Below are 26,980 nucleotides of genomic sequence, written 5' to 3'. Positions count from 1 at the left end.
ACACAGTGAGGTTCACATTTTATGCCTATCCTATCCCTGAACTATTCAAAGCAGTTCGGCGTGTGCCATGGGGAGCACAGCAGGTGCCGACCGCAGAAGGCCACCACCCAGATGCAGAAGGACAGCAGTGGTCGAGATGATGAACACAGAATGGGCACCAGTGTGCACTCGGCGCCGGGCTTTACTGCGTCACGCCACTCAGCGCTCACGACAACCCACACAGCTGACCCTACGCAGAGCGTCATTTCCCAGCGTGCAAACTGAGGCTCACTAAGGCCAGACGGAACCTGCCCGACCTTCGGGGCTGGGAAGTGGGAATGCTGGTTCCCAAACTCACCTGACCAGAAAGCCCATCTTCTAAACAAGCCCACTGAAGGGGCTCTGACAACCACAGGGGAGTCTGACATACACAGCAGGATGCAGTCACTACTGACATTGCCCTGTGCCTTCTCACCTTTTTCTAAGGAGCTTCACATGCAAGGACGCATCTGTCTGATTTCACTCAGTTCCCCGGCTTTACAAAGGGCAGGAGTCTGCACCCCAGTAGGTCGGGAGGAGTGGTCGTTCACTAAATCACGCCGAGAGTAACCCCCCCCTCTCCGAGGAACACAGGCTGCCTCCAGCAGGCTCCCTGCCCTGGCTCCTCGGACCCTACTCACAGACAGCAGAGAGGAGGAGGGCAGGAGCCGCTCTACATCCAGGGAGAGGCCTCACCTTCACGTACTGGCGGAGGAAGAACGGGCTCATGTCAGGTGGGGATGACGTCGTGTGTGGCTTCAGCAGCTGGCTGGTAGCCACGGGCTCCTCGTCGTTCTGCTGGCTCTTCCAATAGTCCAGCAGGGATCTGAGCACGTGTAGGCAGTAGTCCACGGCGCCGGAGCTCAGCAGGGCCGCTGCCGTGGCGCTGGAGATGAGGGAAGAGGACTGGGGAAAAGAGAGAAGAGGTCAGGGTGGCTCGTGAAGCAGCTGGAGGCAGCGGGGAGGAAACGACGGTGACGTTCTCAGAGTGGCAGTCCAGGGACTGAGCTCATCTCGGGCCAGAGGTCCCCCGACTAACTCAAACACCCCCCAGCTCTTCCCAACAATGAAAGGTTCCCAGCTCTACTCCCCCCACACCCCTGCCAGAGGCCAAGGGGGCACAGGCTAGGTAACCTCTCTACTGGGAAGGGTGGCTTTCTTTCTTCCCTGGGCAACGAGAAAAGTGGCCCATTTCAAGGGGAGGGAAAACCTTCCACCGTGAGCACCAGATAGCACCCCCACCCTCCCAGTAGGGGCTCTCTCTACAGAACCAGCTTCTAAAGGAGATGGGGTAAGTAATCACATGAATAAAAAAGCAGGGGAAAAGCCACTGTAAATAAAACCATTAGGAGAGCCTTGCAAATCCCAGCAAACCCCACAGCTCATAAGCTCATTAAGATTGGATGCAGTTCAGCCTCCATTTCCACCTTCTCTGCTTTGTGTTAATCTCCTTTCCACCACGCACACGCTGCTTTCTCTCTGCTTTATTACCATACCTCATAGCAACATACAGTAGGGGAATCCTCTTAGCCACCCTGCGCCTTGCAGAACAGCCCCCTCCTTTCAATAATGGAACTTCCAAACCCTGTAACCGCTCCACTTGGAAGGACTGTTGGCAAAGATCAGGACTTGGAAGGTACTCTGAACAAGGTGGAAGCTCTGCTCTTGGAAGAGGTGACAGCTTAGAATCTGTCTCCTCTAGAATGACAATAGACAACGGCCTTATTCTAACTACCGCCTGTGCCCTCAGCCCCAGCATCAACCCGACAATCCTCTTTCCTTTCCACACACCCATATGCTCAAAGAGACAGTACCTCACATATGGAAGACTTAGATCCAGATTTGGTCCGGGACATGAAGACACTCAGGAGTCTCATTACCACTAGATGGACTTCATTCAGGGCGCTGCGCTCATTCTTCCTGGACACGTCCTGCAGGCAGAAACAGAGCCCAGAAGCCCCCGTTTACCTTAAGCCTGAAGCCTCCTCTCAACAAGACTCCTTCCAGCCTATGTGTTCTTCACACGGAGTCACAGTCAAAACAAGCTCCGATTATTGGTGGACCACACCTGGATTAGCTAGAGCCTGCTACGCCTAAGAGCCCATGTTCTGATACAAGTAACTAATTTCTTGTTTTCAGCTTGGGGAACTACAAAAGGTCTGTGGGGGCAGAGACTTGGTCTGTTCCTCATTTACGTCCAGACCTAACAGGAGGCCTGGGCCAACGCAGGCCTACTGCTTTTGTTGAATCACTGGAACCGGAGCCCTCCTGTTCAGGTGGTGCCCCCCAGAAATGAAGCGAAGCTCCTCTAAGGGAAGGATGGCCAGGCTGGAAGGACCTCAGCCCGTGCCTGTTCCTGACACAGTGGGACTCTCCAGTCTTACCTTTTTGTCCATGCCCAGTTCAGCAATAAGCTGGGAGAGCAGGTTGTCCAGGGCTCCCTTGTCTTTCTCATCTTCTCCATCCAGATCTGTAGTGAGCATCAGAATGACCTGGAAGTCAACAGAGAGGTAAAACGTGAGGACCAGTACCCTAGAGGACGACTCTAACACAAGGTGTTTCGGAAGAAACCCCGATCCTCCTGACGCCCCTGTCAGTCACAACTCTGATCCACGAAAAGGTCCTAAATCTCAAGGTATCTGAAGGTGAAGTGTCCGGAGTCGGAAGAGTCGAATTTTGGTATATGCCACACGTGGCATCACAGAAGGCGTTTTGCAAACAGTCTGCAAAACAAATCAACTAAACTACGTTGTAATCAACCAAAGTGGCTTGACAGGGGGCAGTGTGCTGTGCCCAAAGTAAAGAGCTCTCTGCCTAAGACGAAGGCAGTTAATGCGAGAACAGCTAGCAGACCACATTCCAACACTGTGTTAATACAGACTCACATACACCAAGCATCTGTGGAGCAGACATTTGCTCCCGGCTCTGTCAGTAACTAGCTGGAGGACTTGCAGACATCTTTTTAAATTCTCCGACCCCTGGCCTTTTCACCTATAGAATTTAGGGCTAAAACTTGCAGTTCAAAGCTGCATTCCATTATTCTCTGACCTAACACCAAACAAGGCCTTACAGAGCCTCTAGGAGAGACACGTGAACACGCCGAAGGAAGGTCCAACCACAACGTGACAGACCCGGGTGAACTGAGGGATACCTGCATGTACGGGATGGCCCGGACGCCTCCAACATTTCGTAACTGGGGCAAGGTCTGCAGTAGTCTCTCCAACAGCATCAGACGGACCATGTGCAGCCTAAAAGGCCAAGGAAAATACATGAAATGTGAGCTAGTTCACAACCACTAACCGGCCGAATATAGTTCTTTCCTCCTGCCACCAAAAAAACAAGGAGCCTACTGCTTCGGAATGATCCTAGCATCAGCAAAATGTTCAGAGATGCCTGTTTGGTATACCAGCAACACAGGAGAAATCTCGCTCCACTAAAAGGAACAAACTATTCCAAAATACAACTGATGGCCCTGAAAACCTGCTACAGGAGAAGTTGCAAATATGTCTCAAGCAATCGGGCCCTAGTTGTTCTCAGTAGCAAAATCACACCTTCAGTATGGTGCACTCTATGGCTTTTTCCAACACATGGCCCCATTCTGCCTCCAGGCATTATCTTCTGGGATTCCTCCACCTGCAAAGTCTGCATCATCCAGTTGCACGGTGATGCAGGCCTTTCTTTTCCTTGCTTCTCAAGTCTTCAGGAAGGCCCAGCACCGCTTTACCCTCTCCACTCCCCCATCATTTTTCCTAGTGTAAAATTCAATTTCAACACCGCCCTTTCCACTGGACCCATGAGCTCTCCCACACATTCAGTTAGGCACTAACTAGCCTTCTTCATCTGCATACACGGCTGGGCTTCCCTATCATATGCGTACCTCTGGGTCTCTTGTGAATATGCTGTTTCAAGACAGGACCAAAATGAAAATTAATTTATTAGCATCTTATTAGGCCGGTCGGCAGTCTCATCTAACACATAATCTTACACAGATTAAGAGTGCATCTGCTGAGTTAATGGATTCGCTCTCATAATACGTAAACTGATCTTGCTTCATTTTACTTTACAGACTGTGTATAACAAGCCGTATGCCTACATACACATAAAAAAGTGATTTTCAGGTATTAACGTACCCCAAGAGATATCCAGAATATTTTCAAAGTAGTAAAAGTTTGAACCTAAGTATGGGGTCTTACTTGAATGATAAATGACCATGATTCCAAAAATAACTCAAAGGAATGAGCTAACAGTCCTTCAGAATACAGTTACACCTAAAACCTCACTTATGCTTCCGAGAACAAAGCAAGCTGTGTGGGGAGCACAAATGAGTAAGAACTGCTCAGGAATGTACAAGACATAGCAAAGAAAGTAAGATGATGGTAGCAGTTCAACACTTGCAGGATAAAACATAGCAAGCTTTGCGATGGGATTAAAATCTTCAGATACGCAGAACATACTTGTGAATACACGTGTATGAAAGAAAAGTCAACAAAATGAGCAGAGTCTGGACCTGGACCAAGATGCTGTCAGACTGTTGGCTTTTCAAACTCTTAAATGGGAAGCCTAACAAACAAAGGGGGTGCCTGGGTGACTCAGTCAGTTAAGCATCTGACTCTTGATCTCAGCTCAGGTCTTGATCCCAGGTTCGTGGGTTCAAAGGCCCCATGTTGGGATCTGTGCTGTGCATGGAGCTGACTTTAAAAAAAAAACAAAAAACATCTAACCAAAAAAAAGTAAACTCTACACGAAAAATTGCAACTTCCTTTTCTTTAGTGGCTTAAAGTAACAACAATTCAGTTACTGGGGCGCCTGGGTAGCTCAGTTGGTTAAGCGTCTGACTTCGGCTCAGGTCATGATCTCGCGGTTCGTGGGTTCGAGCCCTGCGTCGGGCTCTGTGCTGACAGCTCGGAGCCTGGAGTCTGCTTCGGATTCTGTATCTCCCTCTCTCTCCACCCCTTCCCTGCTCACGCACATGCTCTCTCTCTCTCTTTCAGTGGTAAACGTTAAAAAAAAAAAAAAAAAAACTAAAAAAAAAAAACCAGTTATTAACATTATTTAAAACGGGTCATGGGTGCCTGGCTGGCTCAGTTGGTGGAGCATGCAACTTTTGATCTCGAGATTGTAGGTTCAAGCCCCACACTGGGTGTAAAGATTACTTACAACTAAAAACTCTTTAAAAGAAAAGACTTTAACAATTGCTCGATTAAATTATCCCTGAAAAAAACAAAAGTTAACTTAAAACCACTTTAGATATTTCTATTACTAACATGGCTAGATTACCTAAAATGGCCTTCCTAAAGACGCTAAAGATATAAAAAGATAAAACATCATTTTAGAAGCAATGCCGAGGGGCACCTGGGTGGCTCAGTTGGTTGAGCATCCAACTCGATTTTGGCTCACGTCATGACCTCGCAGTTGTGAGATCGAGCCTCACCTCAGGATTCTCTCTTTCCCTCTGCCCTTCTCCCCATTCCCGCTCACTTGCTCTTTCTCAGGATAAATAAACATTAAAAAGAAAAAAGCAATGTGGAGTCTCAAGAAATCTGAAAGGAGTGAAATCACACAGTATGTTCCCAACCATGGTAAGTTAAATCGTAAATTAGTAATGGAAAAATAGCAAGCAACATACTTCTAAATATCCTATGGAACAAAGATCCAATTACAATAGAACTTAAAAAAACATTCTGAACTGAAGAGCGATGAAATACAATGCATCCAAATACATGGGATCTAGCTAAAGCAGAATTTAAAGGGAAGTTTAGAGAGAAATATATAGCTTCAAATATGTACTTAAAATGAAAGGTGGAACACCAATTATTTAAGCTTCCCATCTTTTTTTTTTTCCCTCTGTATTTTAGAGAGAGAGCATGAACAGAGGAGAGGGAAGAGGGAGGGAGGGAGAGAATCTTAGTGCTTGGTCCAACCCTAGGATCATGACCTGAGCTGAAATCAAGAGTTGGACATTCAACCAACTGAGCCCCCAGCTTCCATCTTAAGCTAGAAAAAGAACAAAAAATTAACCCCCTCACCCAAAAATAAGGTACTACACCAACTTTAGTAAGCAGAAAAAAGAAACAGTAAGAGTGGTAATAAGGAGCACCTGAGTGGCTCAGTCGCTTCAGCGTCCAACTCTTGATTTCGGCTCATGTCATGATCTCACAGTTCATGGGTTCGAGCCCCAGATCGGGCTCCATGCAGACAGTGCAGAGCTTGCCTGAGATATTCTCTCTCTCTCTCTCTGCCCCTGCCCCGCTTGGCATACTCATTCTCTTTCTCTCTCTCAAAATAAGTAACTTTAAAATTTTTTTTTTTTAAAAAAGAGTGGAAATAAAATAGAAAGCAGACATAAAACAGGAAAATCAAAGGCAGAAGTCAGTTCCTTGTAAATAAAGTTGGTAACTCCAAACAAAACTGACTTTTAAAAAAAAGAACACGGGGGGCGCCTGGGTGGCTCAGTCGGTTAAGCGTCCGGCTTCGGCTCAGGTCATGATCTCGCGGTCCGTGAGTTCGAGCCCCGCGTCGGGCTCTGTGCTGACAGCTCAGAGCCTGGAGCCTGTTTCGGATTCTGTGTCTCCCTCTCTCTCTGCCCCTCCCCTATTCACGCTCTGTCTCTCTCTGTCTCAAAAATAAATAAACATTAAAAAAAAAAAAATTAAAAAAAAAAAGAACACGGGCACCTGGGTGGCTGGCTCAGTTGGTTAGGCTTCTGACTTCAGCTCAGGTCATGATCTCACAGTTTGGGAGTTCGAGCCCTGTGTCGGGTTCTATGCTGATAGCTCAGGGCCTGGAGCCTGCTTCAGATTCAGTGTCTCCCCCTCTCTGTCCCTCCCCCACTTGCGCAGGCTCCCTCTCGTAAACATTTGTAAATATATCAAAAATAAAAACGTTAAGTTACCAATATTCGAAATGAAAAAAGGTAATCACTACAGATCCTAGACATTAAAAGGATGATAAAAAAAAAGTTTATAACAGCTTTATGCCAACAGACATCTTTAAAAAATTAACAAATTATTTGAAAAGGACAACATACCAAAACTGACACATGAGGAAACATAAAAAATTCTGTATCATTTAAAAAATTAATCTGGGGGCGCCTGGGTGGCGCAGTCGGTTAAGCGTCCGACTTCAGCCAGGTCACGATCTCACGGTCCGTGGGTTCGAGCCCCGCGTCGGGCTCTGGGCTGATGGCCCAGAGCCTGGAGCCTGTTTCCGATTCTGTGTCTCCCTCTCTCTCTGCCCCTCCCCCGTTCATGCTCTGTCTCGCTCTGTCCCAAAAATAAATAAAAAAACGTTTAAAAAAAAAATAAATAAAAAATAAAAAATGAATCTGTAAACTTTTTAAAGTTTATTTAAGGGACAGAAAGAGCATGAGCGGGGGAGGGGTGGAGAGGGAGAGGGAGAGGGAGAGGGAGAGGGAGAGGGGGAGGGAGAGGGGGAGGGGGAGGGGGGGAAGAGAGAGAGAGAGAGAGAATGAGAATCCCAAGCGGGCTCCACACTGTCAACACAGAGACCAACAGGGAGCTTGATCCCATGAACTGTGACATCATGACCTGAGCTGAAATTAAAAGTCAGACACGTAACCAACTGAACCACCTAGACACCCCTGAATCTGTGATTTTAAATCTTCCCTTAAAGAAAGTCCAGACCAGATGAGTCCACTGCTAAATTTTTATAAGAGAATTTATAGATTATATAATGCTGTTCTCACATAAGCTCTTCTAAAAGACAGCAAAAGGGGAAACATGTCCTCACTTTAGGAGGCCAGAATAATATAAATACCAATACCTGACAAAAACATTTCAAACAAAAATTACAGGTCTAGATAAAATATTAGCAATTCAAATCCAGTGATGCAAAGGACCGGGTATCACAAGCAAGTGTCCTCACAAGGTTGGTTTAATAACAGAAAAATCAATTAATGTGGTTTACAACTACAAACAGATGTAACAAAAACAACTGGAAAGCTTCAAACAGATCGTAAGAAACAATAAATTAAGCACAGGTGATTTTTTCAAAGAAAAAAAAGCTATCATGAGAGATGGAAAAGAGAATATGATAGTAAAACATCTATTTAAGTAGGCTCCCAGAAAGAAAAAATGACAGAAAACGAGACAGAAGCAGTATCTGTTGAGCATAATAGGTGAGAATTGTCTAGAATAAAAAGACACTAACTCAAACATTCAACATTTCCAAAGACCACTAAGTAGAAGAAATGCAAAGAAATCCATCCTAACCATATCCTAAAAACGATGATAAAATAAAGATTTTATAAGCAGCAGTAAGGACACTATTTTCGAAGAAGCAGTAATTATGACAGCAGGTGACTTCTCACGGTAGGTATCATTTTCAATTTGGGGGGAGAAAACTCTCAAAGAAAACTGTATACCCATCAAAAACATGTCTACAAAATGTGAGCTGAATAAAGACATTTTCAGACTGAGAAAAATCTGAGATTTTGTAACCAGCCACCCTCCCCTAAAGGAAAATCTAAATGACATCTTCAATAGAAAATGATCCCAGACAGGGGCGCCTGGGTGGCTCAGTGGGTTAAGCATCCGACTTCGGCTCAGGTCATGATCTCGCGGTCCGTGAGTTCGAGCCCCACGTCAGGCTCTGTGCTGACAGCTCAGAGCCTGGAGCCTGTTTCAGATTCTGTGTCTCCCTCTCTCTGACCCTCCCCCGTTCATGCTCTGTCTCTGTCTCAAAAATAAATAAACGTTAAAAAAAAAAAAGTTTAAAAAAAAAAAAAAAAGAAAAGAAAATGATCCCAGACAGAAGGTCTGACATGCACAAGAAAATGCCGAGCACAGGAAGAGGTAAACATATAAGTAAATCTGAATAAACACTGACCACATAAACTATATAAAACAGTAACAATACCTTGAAAGCTTCAAAAGCCTTTTTTAAAAAGAAATTAAAGCATAGGAAAGTCACCGCTTAAGTTGATAAGAAGGGGCCAAGCCTTCTAAGGTCCTCTCTAGTATTCAGGTAGAAGATACAGCTCTTAGTTCACTCTGGTTTTGGAGAAGTTAAACGTACACACTGAAATGAGGAGGGTAACCACCAAGACACTGCAATACCAAACATGGAGGGAGGGGCAGGTAAAAGGAAAGAAAAAGGAATGAAAACATAGGAAATCAACCCAAAAGAGGACTGCAAAGACAAAAAGAGGCACCGAAACAGGCAAAACAAAGAAACAGCAGGAGGTAAAAGGTAGGCATAAATTCAAATACATCAGTAATTAACACTAATCACAAATAAAGTTAACCATTTTGAATAACAAGCAACGGAAGACTGGATTAAAAGGGTTTTAAATAAATTTCAAAAAACAAGAAATCACAAAGACCACATTCTCTGGACACAGAATTAACCCAGAGAGCACATTAAGTGAGAAAAAAAAGATTAAGTAAAAAACCCCTTCGTGTTAAGTTAAAAAACAAACCCCATCAAAATATCATCAGCTGAGCCAGAGGTCACCTTCATCAGAGATGTTCCAAGAACTGAGGTTCAAGTGGAAGGAAACAGGGAATACGGGAGACACTCGCTGACGCCCTCTGAAAATGTCTCTGATGCCTATCAGCTCTAGTGACCTTTTGTAGAAATCGTGGAGTTCAAAGTGCCAGTTATTATTTCTGCACTAATGTGATACCTGTGGGTAGTTATCTATTAACAAATCTAACAAACATCAGAACACAAATGTATTTCTCTAGTCACCTCTCGGTTCAGCCTACATTCACTCCAACAATCCAGCACCAAACACCACCACAACTTCTTGAGGGAGACGGATTAGGATTTTACAGATCGCTTTCAATTTGCCAAATGCCCTACCACTGGTATCTCCAGCTATAAACACGTATTTGCTCTGTCACCTTATAAACACGCTGAACACGGGAGCTACTACTTCTAGTACATACCTAGCAGCTACAACTGTTGAGCCTAGAACAGTGCTGCTTGTAAAGAGAATGCTACAACATGGGCTCATGGGTGAGGAGGAAACAAGAAAGATTTGAGCGGGAAGATACACGGTTTTCTGAAAATCACTTTATAGTGACTGAGGGATATCCGGGACCTTAAGAGAAAAACTACTTTCTATCCTCTCTGCCATTAACCTACACTGATGTAATCCTAATTAGGGTAAAGAAGACAAACCTAGAAGGCTTCCTAAGACCTTAAACTGTTTCCTGAATTTATTGCCTTTGGTATTTCAAAAGAAATAGACTGGTATCGTGACTCCACCTCCTGCAACTGGTCCATCATCCTGTTCCTGGAATCTTCTCCCACAGTCTCTTGACTGCAAATGACCAAGTCCTAACCTGTTGCTAGTATGGACATCTCCTTCTCCTTCCCCTTCTCCTTCGCCCTCAGAGCCGTCTCCTTCCTGGTGTCCGGTGGTGGTGCTGATGGCTCCAGTGCTTGAGCTGACACTTCCTGGTCCAGCTGGGTGCCCCTCCACTGTGGCATCACCATAAGCACTGCTCCGACCAGATACTAGAGGGAAAAGGTTACAAAAGTGTGTATCGTCTCCCAAGTGTGGTGGAACCCAATGCATTCTGAAGTCCGCAATAGTTAGGAGACGACCAGTAGCTTTAGAACGTTTTTTCTTCTGCGTGAAGAAGAAAATAAATACGGAGTGAATGCGAGATTCTGGCCCCATAGCACTATGCTGAAAGACTCCCAGGGCACCAGTCACTCAACCTTCTATGGTATAGAAGATCCACCTACAAAAACAATCTTAATCTCTGTTGCTGATAAATTTCCATCTCGTAGCCCAAAGGACACTCACATTGACTTGGGAATCTAGAAATTACCAGCTACTCTCACTCTCTTCTACAAAATATTTTCATATCAAATTTTTAACCACAGACTGGTTTACAAGGTCAAACCAAAATGGCATGCTTTCTCATTCTAGAGCCCTGCCCTTTCAGCCAGTAGACTATGGCCTGCCATGTTAACACATCAGATCATCATCAGGAGGACTGTCCAGAACAGCTTCCCCCAATAGAGGGGGACAAGAGCCACAGTATGATGGACTTTAAGGTCGTACCGTTAACTGTTTTAGATCAATCATGATTTGGGATTATGCACGTCACTGCTTTCTTCCAAAAAGAGACAATTAAAAGTGGCCTGTAAAATATCCCAATATTAACCATCTGGTGCTTAAGCTATTATCCCTGAGCGTTTGAAACTCCAAAGTTGAGGTCAAATGAATTTCTCAAGGCTTTCAGCGAGCCCTCAAAACTTCCCTTGCTTGACACCAACCCCCAGGACCCAGGCAGAGACTCCTAGTGTGTTCCCGCCCCTGCCCAGGGAGATCGGGCCCCCCAGCCACATTACCACTGTGCTCGCCAGCCACTGAGTCCACGGCGCTCCCCCCGCTCTCCGAGCCCACGCTACCACCATGCTCAGCAGGGGAGGTCCGAAGGGTGGAGCCGTCAGTCGCCGCCGTGCTGCCCTCATCGTCCGAGGCTGGAGCTAAGAGAATAACGAGAGCTGTTACAGGTAAAAACCCCTCCTGGGGGCGACAGCATCAAACCACATAGTGCAGAGGGGACACAATGCGGTTGATACATCCTGTCATCAAAGGAAAAAGGGAGAGATTTGCTTTGCTGGTTAATCACCAACAGGAACAAACACTGTACACGGTGCATTGCAAACAGTACTTAGACAGAAGTGAAACCCCAGTTCGCTGGGCATTTCCTTCGCTGCTATACTACAGCGAGTAGACAGTGCAGAGATCCAACGAGAATCTGTGATGTGGACACTCAGTTTTCTAGTTAGAATGCTTCACAGTCACCACTGTCTAGGTGTTACTGACACCTGCTGAGATCAGAGACTACCCATTACCGTTCAAAGCACAGAACTCTGAATTTTAAGATTTGTTTTGCAATCAGTTCATTTGTGCTTATGTGAGGAAATCACTTGTCGTGAGCTCTTGAATCAACCTTGTTTGTTTGTTTGGTTTGGTTTTTGATCAGGTGGTCCAGAGGGGAGTTCATTGGGAAATTTCACCCCTCCTAATCATCCTCATCAGACGCTAAGAATGAAGCAAGGAAATTCCCCAGAGACAGCCACAGCATCCAGGATCAGGGCTGAGCTGAGACAGGAGGAAAATGCTGGATGAGATACAGGGGGAAGAAAGCCAAGACAGCCACGGAGCACGGCAGAAACACAATCGGCACAGCACGACGGCCACCTCCGAGCCTGAGAGGACGGCAACGAACGAAACTGGAGAAAAGCGACACACACCACGGCAGCAAGGTGAGAGGGACAGCCAGTTTCTCCCCCTCTCTTCTATCCAGGGTTAAACTCCCAAGAGAAGAGAGAGAAAGAAAAGGAGGAAAAAAGAAATACAGGGAAGCAGCACTCTGGAAAACTCTAGATCAACCCTTACGTCACTCAGGGGTTGATTTTCTAGTGGATCACCCAGTGTCCCATCCTCCTCTATTTGGTCCAACTCTCTGCTCAGGACATTTTGGTTTTTTCTTATCAGATCAGCAAAGAGGTGGAGTGCAAAGACAAAACGGGGTCTGCCGAGTTCCTCTGCACTTCCACCCCCACCTCCCCGGCTCACGGGCCCCTGCAGGTGAGCCTCACCGACCTGAGGCAGAACTCAGCTTCTTGCCGCTCGCTTTTATTTGTAAATGAAGAGAAAACAGTTAATGGCATGAGCTCTAGCTACTCCTCGTCTCCCTTTCCATGCCGTCTAGAGTGTCAGGACTCTGGCGAGGAGCCCTGAAAGCTGTCACTGGAGCCCTACAGCTGACCACCCTGCAAGCCGCTCTCTCGGCCTTTCCTCGGGAGACCAGCGGGAGCCAGGCAGCATGCAAAGTGTCAGGAAGCAGAGCCGCGAGCGCCTTTGCCGAGCTGCATCACCGTGCCCTCCACGCCCGCATTCCTAAAGCAAAGGCAGAAGCAGGAAGTCCAGAATGGCCTGTCAAAGCAGCTGCCCGTTCCACTCTCACAGCACCAGAAGCGAGGCCGGAGGGTCCTGGGGCCCCAAGCCGCGCTCCTTGCTGTGGACAGTTACCTGATGCTGTGGTGTCAGAGAGGGTTCCTGCGTCCAGAGAGGAAGAGCTGGGTGCCTGGCCGGACAGCCCCAGGCTCTGCAGGCCCAGGGCACTGCTGCTGCTGCCTGGGAAACAAGTGGAGAGTGAGCACAGCATTCCTTCCAGACCCCGTCCACAGCACTGCTTTGGCCGCCTGCTGCCCTCGGGAGTCTAAATTCACCGGCGCGTGACCCCCTCTGGCCTGGAGGAAGTTAATCAACAGCCGGTGCTGTCCACCCACCAAGTTTGGTTACAGACATGGTGGAAGGCTTCCTTCAGCTCAGGCAGGACACAGGCCGGAGGAATCTAACAGATTTGGGAGGAAATAATCCAAAAGACCAAACTAACGGAAATGAGGAGATTGGTTCCCAGACTGCAAATCCCACCACGACCCCGTCACTCTCCACCTGTGTCTCTTAACAGCTCTCACCCAGATCCACCTCTCCCCAAATCTGGGGACAAGCTAAGTCAGCCGGATATCAGTAACTGCCAGACCCTCTCTGCTGCTCAAGGCCGCCGGGCGGCTCTGTTCCCGGCACGGCCTTCTACCTTGTTGGTCCTGCTGCAGGCTCAGGGCAATGGCTAGTTCAACCATGGTCTCGTCATCTGCATCAGGCGGGATGTCCAGCATGGGGGGGAAGCCCTCTGCGCCTGCCAGCAGGGCCTCCAGGGGAGAGGGGTTGCCATTGTTGACATTTTCAGCTGTCTCCAGGACCATCGACTCAGACTGCAGAGAGAAAGCTCTGTCAGTGTCCCACAGTAAATGGCAGCTTTTGCAAGTCCACAGAATGAGAGCTAGAGGAGAGCTAAGAGACTCTTCCTCCCCTCTCCTGCTGCCGGAGACTCACCACCATCTCAAAATCTCCATGGTCCACCTCACTCTGTTCCTGGCTCTCCTGACGGATGTGACCAGCATTCGGAATCCCTGATGACTGCATTTTCTCATCTGCATCATCATCATCATCGTCATCCTTATCTCCTGAGCCAAAGAAACCCCAGTCACCCAACAGTGCCTGTTCTTTCCTCCCTTGGTGTGTGGTGTGCAGAGTCATGCAGCAGCGTACACCCAAGACGAGCTACCAGCTAGAGCCCTATGCTTTAGAGGTAAGCCACAAGGACACCCCAGCCTTGTCTCTCACTCCCTGGGCCCAGCAGGATCTTGCCCCCTTAGGAGAAGACTTTCCCAGCTGACGAAGTGACAAAACAAAAAAAACCAAAACTGAAAACACAACGAAACAAACAAACAAAAAAACCACCTGAATTCCACGGGCAGAAAAATCTAAGACCAGTAGGCCCCAGGAGCTCCCACCAACTCCCACAAGACCTTGGGCAAGACCGGGAAAATAGTACAATTGAGATGTTTATCTGTGACATCACGGCAGCCTGGAGTATCATTTCACTCCTGTCCAAAACAGCTGTGTTGTGGGATTTTCATACTACACAACCATTACGAGAAGAACCAGAACTAAAATGTACAACCATCAAATAGAAACTGAGGCCACCGCTACAGGTCCTGCCCAGGCTGGCTTCTGTGTCAAGTGGGAAGCCCTTCTGATAACGGAGAAAGGAGTCCGGTTTAAACCCCTAATTGTCAGAAGAGGGTGGAGGCCTTCCTTGCCTTCCACTTACTGGGTTGTGAAAGCACGTGACAAACGCCTGAACTGGAAACGTCAATTACCTGTATGGTAGTTTCTCACCCAAGAAAAGAGGCACAAACTGTTGCCTAACTCAAGCTTACATTAATAAATAATATCCAAGGAAGGTTATCTGAAGATCATCAAGTTGCACACATTCCAATAAACCTGCAACTGTACCACAAGGTGGCCACCAGCCACGTGTAGCTGCAGAGCAATGAAAACGCAGCTAGTCCAAAGAGACATGTGGGATTAGTGTGGACGATGCACTACATTCTGAAAACAGTACAAAAAATTTTTTTAAATGGGAAGTATTTCATTAGTAAATTTTTATACTGAGTGCATGTTGAAATGGTATTCTTTACATACTGGACTTACTTCTTTTTACTCTTTATAATGTAACTAGTGGAAAATTTAAAGTTACATATGTGACTTTCATTGGAAATTTACTTGTGAGCCAAGGAAATAACCAGAGAGTTACATAATCGTGCTAATATTTAGACATTTTGTAGAACTGCTTTTACTAAAATGTTAAATGTCATGCCCTTGACTTGTGTCCAAGTGCATCAGGAGGGGTATCTCTTGTGATATTTGCTAACAAACTTACTGTAGGTCAAGACCACTGGGGATACTACCCCTTAGGCAATAGAATGGGCCCTTAATGAAGAGTTCTTATGCTAGGAAAATACAGTTTTCCTGAAAAATGACTGCTTTTTGTCTTTAGTCACTGTGACTTTTGTTAACTGTTCTTATTTTTGCTATAGCTCTCGGGAAGCTTTCAGCCGAATATAAAATCTTCATTTGTTAATAATGCAAGACACATAACAACCTCAGGACAGACATTTTCTATATCCTTGGCTCACTTTTACCATTAACCTTTCTTTGTTTTCTTATGGCTTCAATTTTATTTTTATTCTATTTACTATATGCATCTTTATGTGCCACCTTAAAATCTTTATGGAACAAAGCAGGGTAAGACACAGGATAGACAAACAAAGCTTCCAGGACCTTGGTCAACATGAGCAATACCTCCTAAGGCTGTACACCTCCCTCCCCCTGGCCCCACCACGTGCACACACAAGCCTAAACCCAGACTTCACATTACCCATTGGAGTGTTGCTTCGAGGGGAGGATGGCAATGTCACATGTCTCCGCTTGTTCCTGGGCCTTAGGACTCGAATTAGAGCTTGTTTACAAGAGAAGCTCACGGCAGGATCCTGAGGTTAAAAAAAAAAAAAAAAAAAAAAAAACCAAAAAACTAGCATGCTTATTAGGTTTTATATTATTCACGAAACTGTCTATAAAAAAACTTTCCTTTCTTGGTCAGTCACTTACATACGTGTGAAAGACCTATCTATCTACTCTCACCTGCAACCCTGCTGACCAAATTCAGTAGTTAATCCCATCTCCAGACCTGGTATATGTTAAGACGCACTTCCTACCCGCCTGAATCTCAGTTCCTGGTAACAGACTGGCTGGTCACAGTGGCTCTCTACAAATGGATCTGCCTTTTCATCAGATCGCAGGCTCATCCTCGCTCTGTGCTAAAATCAGTACTTCGAACACTGAGCTTCTATGACACAATCACTGGAACTGGATCTTGACGTTCATTCACACACTCATTTAATTAACAGTAACTTAGCACAAACTATGTAGCAACCGCCGGTAAATTCCCTGGGGACTTAGCACTGAACAAGAAAAACAAAATCCATCCCTGTTTCAAACCTTTCTATTCCATGAAATGTGTGAGATTATAAAGATTTCATTGATATTCAAAACCCTTATTTCCCATTACCTTCCTTTAGGTCTACTGTATTTCCTAACAAACTTACAAAAAAAAAAACGTTTCCCAACATTCCCAGGCCAATACAAGATATCTGGGGCTGGCCCGATACGTACGGGACACAGTAGCATCTGCATGTAGATCTTGGATGCTGTATTAATACAGTCCAGCTCACACGTGCAGTAACCATGGATAATGTCTACCAGGGCGTTGACGGTAGCTTCAATGTGAGTTAGGCCTAAAGGGGAGGAAAATACAGTAGAAAAACTTCTAGCTACTTGAAAATCTAACACGGAAGTACAAAGTCTCATCCCCACATAAAGGTCAAGCAAACAAAAACCGGCAAGGGCTCACGCACTCGGCAGAACAAACAAAACACACATACAAAAGGTGGGTTATCAACATCATTTGTGATTTACTTTATTAACAGTCTCCTAATCTCTCAAACTGTCCTCGAAAGCCTTTCCAGATATCCTGCATCACTGAAGTAAGTAGGCGTCTACTCTTAGAAACCAAAAGAGAGGGTAGAAAAGTATGACGAGATGAGACTGTACGTGTTCCCCATAATCCTCAGATCTTACGTGATGATAAACTTGACTCTGACCCGCCTTTTAGGTTTACCGCCCATGCAACCTGCAAACACAAATGAGCACCAGGGCTCACTCTACTTTCCAAGATTGCTATTCGGATCCTTACTTTTCCACGACACTTTGGAGAGTGAGAAGTTAGATGCCAAACAGCAGCAACTTGGGAATAAAACATTCTCAAGCTGATGCTTCACTTCTCCCTTCTGAAGTGGCTTTGATCAAGCTCCCAAAACATTTTTAGAACAATTATAACTGCCGGTAAGGATACAGAGATACACAAAAGTGCCCCTCTATGAGAAATATTCAGCCCCAGGGGAGGAGATACGGTACGAGAAAATCCCGCTTCTCTGCCACACTGCTGAATTCCTGTATCAGAAAGAACGCACTGATCTCAAAGCCTTCTATTTCCTGACTATTAATTCTGGAAGAAATGGTTGGTGAAGGCTAAAGGCTGAGGGCTCGATCTGTTCAAAGACAGAACTTCGATCAGGCCTCAAGTATCCCTTTTAACATGATACCTGGCAGGCAGGCAGGAGCCAAGAAGGCATTCTTGGGTTTGGACGCGTGGAGTTTCCAGAAGTGGTTCACCAGCTGGGTGATGAAACTGCAGCAGTCTCCTTCCAACTGCTTCTGAGGATCTCTCCCCTCATCCGCTCCTTCTAAGCAGGAGACAGAAAATGATTAACAACGGTAAATCTGACATGGAAGTTAATTTGTTTTAAGGTTAACTCAGGTCAAGGAAGCTTGCCTGGGGAGGGAGTTTCAAGTGGGGCCCCAATCAATATGCCAACTATCCCTAGACTCCAGCAGGCACATCTAGGAAAAAAACAGTCTGGGAAAGGAATATCACAGAAAACATTGTATGTTAGAATTAAGTAGAAAGGGGAGCATTCAGGATCTTTATAGCAGACTCAGAGATCTCAGGTCCAACTGCTCAACTTCTAAAAACTAGGGGAACACGTGAGATTTTCTGGAATGACTCCTGGATGAAAATATTAGGAAGAGGAACCGGATGATGACAGCAGATGGGAGCATGTAAATAACAGAGAATTGTAAACACATTAATAAACTGTATTTGACAAAGCAAAACAAGTTAGGTACCCAGCCAACGTGAAGCGAAGGGAGGAAAACAGAATCAAGCATGGAGAAAGGCCACTGCACATGTTGTTAATAAAACACTGGCAAAAAGAATAGCAGGAGAGCAAGATTTGACCCTATTACTTTAAAGCAACCAGGGCCCAAGCTTAGCTTTGCCCTAAAATCCTAAGAGGTAGTTACTTCAGACAGAGGTTATACCTAACATCCAGAGCACTAAATAAACTCAAGGATGATTGAAGGGGCAAGCAATAGAAAGAACGTTCGCTTAAATGGTATAATCTGAACGTCAAAAGCCCTACAAGATACGAAGACAAGGGTAAAATCCCTGTCTCAAAGCATGCAGTCAGGCAGAGGCCAGAGATACGAAGAGAGTGAAAGGCTATAGAAAGTGTTATTAAGCAGATTTCAGGATCACGACCAGGTAGGCCAAGTTCACCTGTTTCCATCGGGGGCAGCTTTGACTCCGTAAAGTGGACAAGGTTGTTAGGACGCATGATGGCAATGGAGCGAGCTGTGATCACCAGCCTCTGGAAGACCTCGGGGTCCAAATCCTTGCCTTCTTTGCTGGATGTGTTGAGACACTGCACAGCTTTGCTCAGCAAGGCCTGATCCTATAACAAAAGTATCACAGAGGATGAACCAAAACTAAGGGCTGGGTAGGATACTCGAGCAAAGAGGACAGAACAGCTGGCAGATCACCAGGATGGCTACCTCCTCTCGGGAAAACAGGTTAATTACCGCCAACTACCGGGAACAAGTTTTCAAAGCAGCCCAGTACAGGTAAACTTCTTCACACAGAAAACATTGAAGGCACAAAATTCAGAAGTCATGAAATAAGTATCAAAGTGTGACAGGAAAATGTGGACCCACCTGATTCTCCAGACCTGCAACATCCCCAATCACTTTGCTACAGTGGAAGAACCGTTTCTCTGTGAGTTCCTATCACAAAGAATCTGTTTCTAAACTGCCTTTCCTCAAGAGGTTCAGCAGGTGAAACGTGACTTTCTCGGTGTTCTGGGTTAGAGGCACCAATGCTAACCATGGCATCTGGCCTGTTGGCTTCTTCCTCCTTGATCTGTCACCTTTTCCATCTATGGCAACTGGTCTCACTTACTGCCTTCCGCCACCACTTACATTTATAGGTGAGACTTCCCCCTCTCTTCCCCCTGCACACCCACCCCTGCCCCCAGATTCCCCCTCAGAGTCTCTCCAACAACCATTTGGCAATCTCCCCACAAGCAAGTACACCTAATCTAGGGTTGTGCCACAGCTGGAGGAGGATCTCCGCGATTCCCGAGTCCTCACACTTTTCCAGGGAAAGCACCCCCAGTCTTTCTTAGATCTTGCTGATGCTATTAGTGGCCAAAAACTCCATGCAAACCAGGGGCCCATCCAACAGTTTGTCATCAGTTTTGAGGGGTAGTCATTAATTTCCCAGGAGAGACTTTAGATGGGTCTCATCTCAGTGGGGTCGTTTCCCCAGCAGACTTCACACTCCCCTCCTCATTTTCCACGTGAAAAGTCAGCTCACTTGATTCCCCATCAGTACCACAACCTCCACTTCTGCAGAAGGCTTCCTGGGAGGGAATGAGTACCTTATGGCTGTGATAGGCCGAGCGGCTGGTGTGCAAGCTGGCCAGGAGGCTCTTGGACTGCTGCTGAACACTGGCAGGTGCCGGCAGGGACAGCAGCAAAGTGGCCAGCTCCTGGGCTGCATTCTTGTTTCTCTCCTGGTGCAGAAGACAGCAGAGTTCTCACTAACCCCACCAAGTCCATGCGGAATGAACGGTCTACGCTCTGCCCTCCCCCTTCCTCTTTCCAAGGCCACCAGTGTTAGGTTATGCTCTACGGACTGCTGAGAGCAAGATGAAGATTTTCAGAAATGACAATCCTCCCACAACATGGGAGCAGGAATCGAGTCCAAGCCTATGACTCCTGGAACAGCGTTCTTTCTACCAGCACTCATCCTACTCTATGAAATACCCTTGCTGTGGATCCCCCCAAAAGTAGGACAGAAGGCCTTAAGCCAAAGACTTCTCTGGAGCTTCTCTGCAAATCAAGATTATGCTATAAATATTCTTTAGCTGCAAGGCCTCGGGCCTCTGACAACTCCACTGACTTCCTGCCTCTTCAGAAAGCTCCCATATACTTTGAAAAAGTCACTTGCCTTCTCGATGATCGGGCCAACAGCAAAGCAGCTTTCCAGGGCTTCTAAAGAACTCACAACCAGCCTAGGGAGACAGAAAAGCTGGCTTGAGTACAACAACAACCCTTCTCTCCAGTTGTGCTTTAGCCTGTGCAAACTATAGACGGAGGGACCTTGGGGACAGCTAATGAATGCCAAATACAAAATCAAAGCACAATAAGACCTGCCACAGGCACCATGCATATCGTTTCCTTGTGTTACAGGCCAGAAGAAACCTGGCTCCTGCTTGGAGATCAACCTGAGGCCATGTTCATAATCCGGAACTGAAAGACAGGGCTTTTCTTCCTCAAAGCGGATAAGTGTGCTTCCTTCTGCTGCCTGTGGCAGGGATCACTGAGAGGGGCTTAACAGTCTTGCTGCAATGGGACCCGAAGCTCAGGTGCCCATACATAGGTAGGCAAAGGGATACACAAAGGGAAAGGTTAAAGCCATCTTCTTACACTGGGAAGGTAAAGGTAGTGTTTTATTCACACCTCCATGAAAACGCACAAAGGCACTTCCTAGGAGTCCCTAAGTACGGGGAGAGAACAAACGGCGTTTTCAGGAGCATGCCAACTGCCAACATTCAAAGGGTGCAACAAAGCACCTTTAGAAAACGGAGCCATTTTCTCCTGGGAAAAAGGAAACCCAACTGTGGAAGGGTACCCAGCAACATGCTCCCCAGGGCTTATTCCTGTGAGTTTAATGGGGCCTGGTAAAAAGACCAACATCCTGATGCTGAGGCTCCGGGCAGAGAGGGAAAGGTATAGAGAAGGTAGCTGGAGGGGAAAAGGTCAAGGGGTAGAGGAAGGCAACAAAGAGCCGGGAAGAGGGACCCGAGGCGTAAAACGCAGTTGGACAGAACAAGTTGTCCGCTGGCTTGTCAGACACTAGGACTCTCCCGCTGTCCTACGGCCCGCCCCCGCCCCCTGCTCACCCACTGCGGAGAAGGAGCGGAGAGGAGCGGGGTACGGAAGAGCACACTAAGAGGTTCTGGAAAGGCCAACACCAAGTGTGCACGCACAACCCTCCACACACTCCACTCTTACACGGGATAGCTCGGCAGCCATGCAAGGACCAGAACAGAAAGAAGCAGGAGGACTCTTCCACAGAAGCAGGATCAACGCAAAGCCACACCATTGGTTACTGCTCTCCGGCACACACTCACCCGTGCAGAGAAAAGAAAGAGGGCATACTAACCGGTCCAGCTTGGTTAGGGACTCAGTTTCAGAACTTGGGGGAGAAGCAAAGGGAAAAAAAAAAAAAGGAAAAAAATGTGAAGCTCAGAGAAACCTGGAAACACATCCTAAGCAAACAATATAAGAATAGGGGAGGGGAGGGGGGAAAAACAAAGAGAAAGAGAGAGAAAAGGGAGTGGGGAGGCTGGTGGTGGGAGGCAATGATTCCAAGCCAGGCTATTCTTTCCGACTTACGATGTAAGAAACTCAGCGTCTTACATCATGAGTCACTTGTCTACCGCGGCAAACCAGCGGCCCCTAGCACAAAGAAGCCAAGCGCAATGCTTAAGAAGGCCACTGGGGGGAGCGCCAGGAGGCTGTGAACTCCGCCGCAGGTGCAGCAGACCGCCCCTTGCCAGCAGCGCCATTACCACATAAGTTGGCTGCTGCAGAGAAAGAGAAGACGATGAAATCGGAATGAACCGGAAGATCTTCCCCTATAATGTCAGCAAGACTGGACCCACATCTCTAACACTGGCTTAAGCATCTTCTACTCAGCAGTCTCTCTGGCTACTCCAAAGGGCACCTGAGCATTAAGAGAAGGCAAAGAAGCCCCCCCAGGCAGACTGGAGCCAGACGGCCCTGAGCAGGTTTCCAGGCTCCGTTGGTACGCTAAGGGGGCACAGGGCTGTGTAACAACCTGAAACTCGCAGGCTGGACCCGGTAGTTCTGAGAGACTCTCTCGGGACAGGCTGTGCCGGGAGAGGGATAAGTGGTGAGGACCGGAGCCAACCCCTGCCGGTGTCGGTACCTCTCCAGGACAGTTCCACTGGTGGTGGCAGGGGCTGCAGAGTCACTGTCTCCAGTGCCATTGCTCTGGTTCAGGTTCGAAGGACAGATGTTGCTGACGGAGGCAGAAGGGAACTCCTCCGGGGGCTCGTCAGGCCAGCCGAACTGCTCCTTAGTCTTGCCATAAATTTTTACGGCATCGATCATGGTGACACCTGCTGGATCCACCGAGGCCCCAACTGCAACAAGTAAGAGAAGCCTCTGGAAAGCACATTCTCTAAAGGGCTAACGTGACCACCTCGCCTCCCAAGACCTGACAAGGCAGCAAATCCCATCGATTTTTGGTACGGAAGAACTCTGTCTCCTGAGACTCGAACAGCACCTTAACCCTGAGGAGACGGTGATGAAGCATGAAGCAGCCCCTCCCTGTGACCGAAGGCCTAGAAGTCCACTTCTCAGAAGAGCCCCTGGGAAGCACCGCGGGAATCCTCTGGTGCTATAGGGATTCCGGCATCTGCCGCCCTCCACCTGCAGGGAGCTCTAAGTGCTCCCTTGGTTCAAAGCGCAGGTTGTCATCATTCATACCGATATCAACTATCTCTAGGAGCAAGAGGGGCCAGTAAATGGCACAGAAAAGTGCTAGACTTGTGAAAAGCTCACGGATTTGTACTCTGAGAGCTTAAAGTATTTGAAAGCACAAGGCCAGGCATCTGTGCTTTAAGAGAGCCTGGTGAGGGTGCCTGGCTGGCTCAGTCAGTGAAGCACACAGCTCTTGATCTCAGGGCTGTGGGTTCAAGCCCCATGCTGGGTATAGAGATTACTTGATAAAATCTTAAGAAAGGAAGGAAGGAAGGAAGGAAAGAAGGGAAGGAGGGAGGGAGGGAGGGAGGAAGGAAAGAAAGGGAGAAAGAAAAGAAAGAAGAACGAACAAAAAACCTGGGGATTGTGTGTTTATCTTGCCTCCTCTCTGCCCACCCATGCAGGCAGCCGTTCCAGCAAGGCTGAGCCAGTCCCAACAGAAGCTAACCCTCCCCATTCTCGTACATCCCTCCCCCACCCCCTTGCCTCCTTTCCACTTCCAGTGAAGCTCAGGGTTTCAGGATGGCAGAGACCACTGAGAAGCAGAGAGCAGAGGGTTCCCAGAATACTAGAGAGCCACAGAGAAGTGGCCCCCAAGTCAGCAGCCAAGTGAGAAGGGTGGGCCGTGCCAGGAGCTGGCGACTCACTGAAGAGGTTCAGCTTCTTGTCAGCCTGCAGGGCTTCTTCTCTGGTGAAGGGGAAGTCAAACCAGCGCGAGCGACTCAGGTTAAGCTGCATGGTTCTGCCGAAAATCTCAATGTATGATGGGGCCCGTTCGATGGCCTGGGTCCCGATCTGGATCCGCATGCCTGTCATCACCATAGTGCTGTTGTTATTGCTGATTTCAATGGTGAAGCCGCCAGGCTAGAGGGAGGAAAGGCGCACGTCAGAGAACAAACACGAGTTCTCGGGGGCAAATGTATAAGCCTTCACCTACAGGTGCCGAAGCATGCGACCCCAGATGAGTCCTTTATCCTTCTAACGCCTTGGTAATGACTTGCTTACTTCCAAGGATAGAAAAATAGAGGCAAGGGAGTGGACAGTCTCCAACTGCAGGCTACTTTCTCATCACTAACCACCTCCTGCTGCCCTCTACACAGTGACCCCGTGGCTAACGTTGGAATGGGAACCCTTCTGCGTGGAAGTGAAAATAGCCATTTATTCCAGGGACCACGTAACTGGAATCAAGGGTGACTGTAAGCATATATTTTACACTCGCATCCTAAGAGAGGATGTGTCTTTGAACCACACGGTTTACGAGGTCCTTCCACCCGGGCACTGTACCCAGCCCAGCACAGTCCTCACCTTGGTGTTGGCCACATACATGCCGGTGGAATTCAGCCGGTGCTTTATCTGCTGCGCATTGTAGACCTGCAGGAGGTCGTTACCACCAAACTCCACATCTGTCAGCTGCTGGTTGTGTTCAAAGAAGTCGATGGGGAAGGTCACCTGGCTGGATGTGCGGGTCGCTGTGGGGAGCAGCACCAGCGTGTGAGAGCATCAGTGCACACTCCCACCTCTGCACCCACTCCATGAGTAAAGCCCCTCCTAGGCTGAGCCCACACTCCAACACTCCAATCAATCTCTGCAGGACACCCGGGATCACGACGTGTGCCTCAGTGCGATGCCTGCACAGGGCTAGCTGTCCAACAGTCGTCACCCCTAACCACAACACAACCCGGCGGGACAAAGAATTTGCGTGTGGTATGGAGTACAGCTAGTAGCAACAGGCTCCCCTCATGACTGTTTTATTTAAAGTGAACATGGGGCGCCTGGGTGGGCTCAGTCGGTTAAGCATCCGACTGTGGCTCAGGTCGTGATCTCACAGTTGGGGAGTTCGAGCCACGCATTGGGCTCTGCTGTTGGTTCGGATCCTGGAGCCTGCTTTGGATTCTGTGTCTCCCTCTCTCTCTGCCCCTCTCCTACTCACGCTCTGTCTCTCTTTGTCTCTCAAAAAATGAATAAACGTTAAAAACTAATAATAGATTAATTAACTAAATTGAAAATAAATAATAAAAAAAAATAAAGCAAACAATAGAAACTACTTCTTTACAGGAGAATGAGCTGCGTCGTCATCCCAAACATGGACTCCAGAACAAATTTCGGTAGCTCTGCTTAACCGGAGTCACTCACTCTGAGTTTGAGTCTTCACACCCTCAAGAGTCCTCGATCAGTCAGGAGTGAGACTCCCAGCTCAGAGATCTAGGATGGATTCGTCACTGCTTGGTAAGAAACGGACCAACGCAAGCAATCTATCCTCCGTCAGTTCCACCCTCCGCCTCACATCAGGCAGGCCATGTTCCCAAACCCAGAGAAAAAGCTCTCCAACAAGGTCCACAGGATCATTCTTTACCAGGCACCTAAGAAGTGCTGGCCTGAAGTGGAGAGCCAGGGAGTGCTTGCCAGCTGCACGATGGGTCTCTAAAAGCCACAAAGAACACTGGTGGCCCTAGGAAACTTGATCCTGCCTTTGGGAAATCAGCTAGCACCTATCTCTACCTTCATAGAACAGACAAGCGGAACAGTCACCGTTTCCCCACGGATAGTTATTGCGGTCTGTTTCGGGGCTCGTCTAGAACACTGCCAACCCCATTCCCCCACCGGTCTTTCCAGGAGGGGCCTTACTGATGGTAGCAGTCTTGCGCTTTCGCACAGGCTTCATGATGCTGACGACACTGCTGGGCTGCAGGGACGGCTGGAGCCAGTAGGAGGTGTTCTCCACGTTGGCCATGTAAATGCGCAGGCTGCCGTCCTCACACAGCAGGATCATGGTGGTCCGCTGCTGCTCGTTGCAGGCCGTGTGCCGAATGGCAACCATGTCTTGGATCTGGCGGAGGGGACAAAGGAGGGTGTGAGTTCCCACAGCTATAGATCAGAACCTACGGAAAAAAGGCAGAGAAGCAACTAGCTTTTGGGGGTGCGGAAGAGTAACAGTCATTTGGGGGTGCAGAAGAGTAACAAAGAAAAGGCATCTAGGAGAAAATGGGTGAAAATTCTTTGATAAACCGCTTCGACTGCAAGAGCTGGAGAAGTGACATAATATACAAATACAGAAACAGAAAATGAGACCAGGTTCACAGCCAAGTGGTGGAAGAATCCGGCACTGACCTTTGCTTTAGCAGGAAGAGTCTTAATCTCTTGGATAAGGAAAGTGTCTGGCTTCACCATAACTACCAGGGGCACACCTGTGGTTTGTTGGACACAACACACCAAGCCAGGGTGGTTCATCACCTCGGACCACTGGCAGAGGGCAGGAGACGTCTTACTGCCACCATTGGAACTGCAGATGACAAAACCGGCCACAGTCAGGGTACCAATCCTGACTTCCTTCTCTTGATTTATAGGCCATACTGACTAAATACCTGATTCCCAGAGCAATGTATTTGTCCAGGGACTCAAATTACCCACGAGCCTCAGTTTTATTCGAGCCATGTATATACTCTCATATACCCCACGGTGTACCTCCAGCAGGAGTCCTGATTTAAAAATCTCCCCTGCTAGGTTCCACGGTCTGAGGGAAGAGGTGGCCCCCTGTGCCTAGAGGCTGTCAACTGCATAGGCCATGGAGCTGCCTAAGGCACGATCCTTGGTCCTAGTAAGAATCTCCAAGTACATCAAGTTCTGTGTGAATGGCACCCATCTGCCTTCACCTCCAACCAGCTAATGTTTCACAAAACAGAGGACAGAAATGGTGCCTATGGCACTTTAATGGCTCTTCAAGGGCAGGCAGGAAAGACAGAGCCTAAGCCTCTTCTCCCTGCTCTCTAAATAAACACTTGCCACCTTACGCACACCTCTATCATCAGGACACCTCATGTAAGCCTCTACTCCCTGAACCCCAACCACACTCCCACTGCTGACATCATGTTCTGTTTACTGATCAGTAACTACCCCAGCAAGGAAACTTAAAGGGCATTCTGGCAGCATGGGTGTCTGGAAGCAACTTACATTCCCGTTTCAAAACTTAGTCATCACAGATTTGCTGCCTCGACTACAGCTTTTCCCTTCTGAATGACAGTGGTCCCCAAACTTCTTCTCATAGCTTGGGGTCTGCGTGGCAGAGGACAGAGCATACCAACAGCCACC

General features: G+C 47.6%; 1 protein-coding gene across 5 annotated transcripts in view; it reads right to left on the bottom strand.

Moving 5' to 3' along the window:
• Positions 1-26,980, bottom strand: part of UBR4 (ubiquitin protein ligase E3 component n-recognin 4) — a 132,976-nt gene that overhangs the window by 49,657 nt on the left and 56,339 nt on the right. For 3 of the 5 annotated variants that reach the window (XM_047082757.1, XM_047082760.1, XM_047082761.1), the window contains exons 45-64: positions 26,003-26,174; positions 25,520-25,721; positions 24,200-24,363; positions 23,542-23,758; positions 22,338-22,554; positions 20,331-20,394; positions 19,759-19,893; positions 18,600-18,774; positions 17,584-17,724; positions 16,595-16,716; positions 15,801-15,912; positions 13,910-14,040; positions 13,611-13,788; positions 13,043-13,147; positions 11,350-11,487; positions 10,329-10,503; positions 3,170-3,266; positions 2,403-2,510; positions 1,833-1,949; positions 715-924 (exon numbers count right to left, since the gene is read on the bottom strand). In XM_047082757.1, the coding sequence (XP_046938713.1) occupies positions 715-924; positions 1,833-1,949; positions 2,403-2,510; positions 3,170-3,266; positions 10,329-10,503; positions 11,350-11,487; positions 13,043-13,147; positions 13,611-13,788; positions 13,910-14,040; positions 15,801-15,912; positions 16,595-16,716; positions 17,584-17,724; positions 18,600-18,774; positions 19,759-19,893; positions 20,331-20,394; positions 22,338-22,554; positions 23,542-23,758; positions 24,200-24,363; positions 25,520-25,721; positions 26,003-26,174 (2,980 nt within the window). The remainder of the gene's footprint in view (positions 1-714; positions 925-1,832; positions 1,950-2,402; positions 2,511-3,169; positions 3,267-10,328; positions 10,504-11,349; positions 11,488-13,042; positions 13,148-13,610; positions 13,789-13,909; positions 14,041-15,800; positions 15,913-16,594; positions 16,717-17,583; positions 17,725-18,599; positions 18,775-19,758; positions 19,894-20,330; positions 20,395-22,337; positions 22,555-23,541; positions 23,759-24,199; positions 24,364-25,519; positions 25,722-26,002; positions 26,175-26,980) is intronic. The other 2 variants (XM_047082759.1, XM_047082758.1) reach the window with 2 other exon arrangements.

This window comes from Lynx rufus, unplaced genomic scaffold (genome assembly GCF_022079265.1).
Source record: "Lynx rufus isolate CCGP_SWC_20201006 ecotype Redwood Valley unplaced genomic scaffold, mLynRuf1.p SCAF_2, whole genome shotgun sequence".
NCBI classification, from domain to species: Eukaryota; Metazoa; Chordata; class Mammalia; order Carnivora; family Felidae; genus Lynx; species Lynx rufus.
The sequence above is the reverse complement of the archived record's forward strand: the minus strand, read 5'-3'. Positions and strand labels throughout refer to the sequence as shown.